The sequence below is a fragment of the Empidonax traillii genome, unplaced genomic scaffold (assembly GCF_003031625.1).
Source record: "Empidonax traillii isolate 1590-97213 ecotype Southwest subspecies unplaced genomic scaffold, ASM303162v1 scaffold163:size1593379, whole genome shotgun sequence".
In the NCBI taxonomy this organism is placed as follows: Eukaryota; Metazoa; Chordata; class Aves; order Passeriformes; family Tyrannidae; genus Empidonax; species Empidonax traillii.
The window spans coordinates 1,575,388-1,580,015 of NW_020955356.1; the positions used below are offsets into that span (position 1 = coordinate 1,575,388).

At 36.5% G+C, this 4,628-nt stretch overlaps 1 protein-coding gene across 2 annotated transcripts in view; it reads left to right on the forward strand.

The window, feature by feature from the left end:
• The window catches only part of SPAG17 (sperm associated antigen 17), an 85,867-nt gene that overhangs the window by 68,007 nt on the left and 13,232 nt on the right, over nt 1-4,628 (forward strand). For both annotated transcript variants that reach the window (XM_027885265.1, XM_027885266.1), the window contains exons 27-31: nt 191-320; nt 1,974-2,149; nt 2,430-2,574; nt 3,734-3,888; nt 4,300-4,476. In XM_027885265.1, the coding sequence (XP_027741066.1) occupies nt 191-320; nt 1,974-2,149; nt 2,430-2,574; nt 3,734-3,888; nt 4,300-4,476 (783 nt within the window). The remainder of the gene's footprint in view (nt 1-190; nt 321-1,973; nt 2,150-2,429; nt 2,575-3,733; nt 3,889-4,299; nt 4,477-4,628) is intronic.

Consider the following 4,628-nt stretch of genomic DNA (forward strand, 5'->3'; position numbering starts at 1 on the left):
GTTTGGACTGGGCATTAGGAAGCATTTCTTTATCTTTACGTTTCTTGTATTCATTCTGGGAGCTTTAACTTTTTTCCCCTCCATCACCCACAGTATTCTAGTGACTATTGCATTTGTGACACATTCTTTTAAGACTTTCTAGTGATGTTTGAATTGATTTTAACCTTTAGTATGTCCTTGATTTCTGTAGATTCTGTTTGCTGATGGCACAGTAAGTAGGAGCCCTGACTCTGGTCCTGTCCTACCACCATCTACAATTCCAGATAACATACAACCATTACCAGAATCAGATCTTTTACATGAGACCAGGATTAAGAAAGGTAACATTTTTTGATTTTTGGATAGATACAAGTTAGCAGGGCTGATGATACTTAAAGGGTATATTTCTCTAGTCTGAAAATTCTGCCAGTGTGAAAATACAATTTTATCTGTACTCAGCTTCTGCACGCCGTTATGTTACCTTCACAGCAAATAATTTCTATCTTATTCCAGATTTCTTTTTCTTCCAACATGCTAGGACTCTAATAAGTAGATACACTCTGATACACTGGTATCAGAGTGATTGAACACAAAATCTTTTAAGAGAAATCCTTGTAACTACAATAGTGTTAAAACCTTACTTTTGTGTTACACATTTTTTAGTCTTCGTATTTTTAGTAATGCTTCACTCACAGAGGATACTGTATTTTTCCTGTGCAGGGCTGAGTTGGACTCAATGATCCTTGTGGGTCCCTTCCAACTCAGCATATTCTGTGATTCTGTGTGTTCCAAGGAACCTGCTATTGGTCTTTATCAATTTGTTGTATGGACTTGTGGTTGGGAGCAATATAGCCATTCTTACCTTATTTTGTTTAACTGAGAAAGAACCAAATAAATGTTTACTTCATACCTCAGAGTGTAGTTCGAGATCACTGTCAGTGCTATTTAGTACACAGAACAATTATGACCTGTCATATTAACTTGTAATTTATTGAAAGTATGTAATTAAAATTGCTGCCAAAAAGAAAAGGATCTCAAAAAGAGACTTTTTGAGTCAAGTCCGGTCCTTGTTCTTAGGATAACTGCAAAGATGTTTGAGACCAACTCTGACAAACCATCTTCTAATATGCGTTCTCAGTATCTGGGATTAGTGTATATCCTTTCTTCCTTATCCTTTAATTATCACTTTTCCACTTTCCCCATCTTTCCTCTCCACTGCTTATTCATGGCAAATTTGTTATGAATAGTTTCATCTCTTTTGTGTTTTGGGTTTTTTTTTTTGCTAAAGGTATGCTGTAAGTCTTTTAGACTGCTCTCTGGACTATGCTGTTGTCTTTTACATATACTTAGTCTAAGCTCTTTCTCCTGCATATGGGAGACCTGACTTCTCTATACTATTCTTAATAAGATCTCTCCAATTCCCTTTCATAATGGAATCTCCATCCCTTTTCTTCTGATGCACCATAGGATTGTGTTGGCCTTTTTGGTCACTATATTTTCACACTGATAACTTGTAATCATTCTGAATGGATGATGTCTCCAGGTCTTTCTTTTCTTCTATTGTTACGAGCTTAGCTGAAACAGATATAATTTTTATTCCTTTTCACATTTAATTTCATTCTAGCAAGCTATGTCAAATTCCTATCACTTTAATCTTCAGGCTCATCAGGCAGTTTTGGTTGCCTTTTTTTTTTTTTTTTTTGCTGTAATTCATTCAGATTTTCTTTTGCATTGATAGTACCTTCCAAAGTCATGTCATATTCAGATGTCCTTAGCATGCTTTTTACTTTTTCTGTGTCCTTAAGGAAACATTAAATAAGGTTAGTTCGGGAGCATGCCTTTAAGTAACAGAAGTTGTAATTTTTTTCTAGCCTGTTAAATAGTTCTTCTTTCAATTCTGTCAAAACCAGTCCTCACAAACTCTGCACTTTAATGATTTTATCTGTTGCCTTAGAGATTACCAAGTCTGATACAGAAATTTTTTATTTCTGCAGGAAAACACAGTGACAAAAACATATCACACCCAACCATGGTTAATTCTGAGGAACCTAAGGCAGGAACCTGGATAACAACAACTCCATTAGGCATTCAAGTGGGCACTGAGGGTGGAAAGAGAATGGATCTGAAGCCACTCTTCATGTATCAGGCAACAGACCCAGCTGATGAAACGGTATAAATGCCTTTGTCTTATTATAGCACTGTCTATTAAGCCAAGGCACAGGGCTGTCATCATATAAGTTGTACAGTTTGAAAACAAATTATTATTTGTTATATATATTACACTGTTACAAATGCAAATTTTGAAGAAAATGTGATTCCTCAGTCTCTGAAATAGATGAAGTTGCAGTAGTCTAGCTTGTTCAGAGTTTCAGTGCCTGATTCCTTTTATCGTTGTTGCTGTTACAAGTATCACAGTGCTAATATAAATGAGTATTGCTTCATTTTTTCAGGTCATGACTGTACGAGATGATGAAGTGATAATTGTTGAGAAGCTGGATGGTAGCAGAGTAGTAGATCATGCTGATGGTACCAGGATCACAACTTTTTATAAAAAACGTGAACGCCGTTTTGTACCAGACAGTGGTGAGCAAACAGGTAAAATAAAAAGGGGAGCACTTATCTCTGCTATATCTTGTGAAGCAGAAAATTGTCAAAATATATACTAAAGGCGACTTATACCTATAGCTTAGATAACACATCCACTAGTACAGTCTAGGCTTAGTTTGTCTCCTTTCTTTCAACAGTATTCGGTGCAAAAATTGTACTGTTGCAAGCAAGCAAATTTCCTTCTTTCCATATATGTACTTACATGGTCCTTTACCATGAGACCACAAGTGCCGGAGTTCGAGTTGTTCATTGCATTCCTCCATCTGCCCTAAATTAGCGAGCAAGATGATTTGAGTCCTAACTGAAGAGGTATATAAGGACCAGCGCATCCTTATATTTTCCATAGAAGCCATGGACTTACCAGCCTTGGAGATACTGAATATCTGATTATGGCTGTGGAAAAATACCATGTCTAGAAAAGTGAAACTTATGTTTCCCTGAAATAAGTGGGGCTAATGGTCATCTGTGTTTATTCTGGCTGATGTTGTATTCCATATGCTTCATTCACTTCCTAGACAAGTCCTGTCCTCCTTAATTAACACAAAATGTACATTTACTGTGTGGGTGTCTGTACTGTTCAAACACAGTGGGAAGTTCTGGTTCTGTGGGAAAAGAGCGTTATTGAGTTAACAGGAAATGTTCAGGGGCATCGTCTCCCTGTGGGATTTTAAAAATCAAAACAACTTTGAACTGATCTGTCTCTTCAATGGGAAACCAATGACCAGATTAACATAGCTGTTTGATTTGTTTTCCAAAATTTGTGTTGCTGAATAGGAATTTCTTCGCATCTTAGAGCTTGTATTACAGGCACAAAGAACTTCAGTGATCCAACTTGTATGTTACAAATACCCAGATCATTATGGTTAGTATCATACTTGATACTTTAGAGTGCACTTTCCTGGCCAGCCACTGATAGCCACAAAAATTTTTTGCTGTTGAATTTTCCTGTATTGAGTGCACTGTCCAGAATTATGTTGTGTATTGTTTACATAACATAAAATTACATGATAAAGGATGCCATGAAGTTTATGAGGATCTTGTACTGAGGAGGTAAAGATCCAGCACTATGAGAGAAAAGGCAAATTGAATCTTAAGACATATCTGTGTTTTATGTGCTCCTGTGTCATTGTTCTGTATTAATTCTTAGATGAACCCTCAAAAACCGCCCCAAAGAAGGTGAAGTGCGTGCGTGTAGAGAATCCTGAGTTTGCTACTGTTATAACAAATTGTGAGGATGGTACCTGTTGTACCATCTTTGGAGATGGGACATCTATTCTAGCAAAGCCACAGGGAACATATCAGGTGGGAATTATTTTAAGTTTGTGACAGTGAAATTTTAGTTTCGTGTTCGAAGTTCTCTGCCATTAGCAGCTCTCACCTTAACTATTTTAACTCTCTTCTTTATAGTCTTCACAAATCCTATGACTCCATCCCTTTCATACTCTGCCAATATTTAAATATTTACTCACAATTGTATAGTATATTTAAATCACAGTCTTAAATTTCCTGAAGATAAATATTAGAGACTAAGGTCAGCCTACCTCCCAGACCTCATCTTCTTTTTTTTCTCTTCCTTTAGTTCCTCTAAGCTGGATGATTCACTATTAAGGTCTGAAACTCTCCTCTTGATTTGTGTGTGTTATTCATTTTTGTGGTACCTCTAAACTAAAGTTTTCATCTTTCAGCTGAACCTCTTCCTTTTTGCTGTCATAGGTTTTACCTATCAGGACAGGCTCTCTTTTCATTGATGAAGATTGCTCAGCAATTTATACCCATGAAGTTTACGATTTCATCAGCAAGAACGAGGAGAAACAAGCAGGGAGGTACATTATGAAACACACTTCCAGCACTATTTGTGAGATGGTGGATCCTGAAGGAAATACTTTCAAGGTAAAATACATGGAAGAAAACAAGTTTCTGCATTTTAACTAATTTTATCCTATAAACTTCTCTCAAATCAGATTGTGTCTTTGTAATATATAAAGTAACCTAGCTATCTGGAAGGGAACACCTCCTGAATCAGGTCTCTAATATGTTCTTGA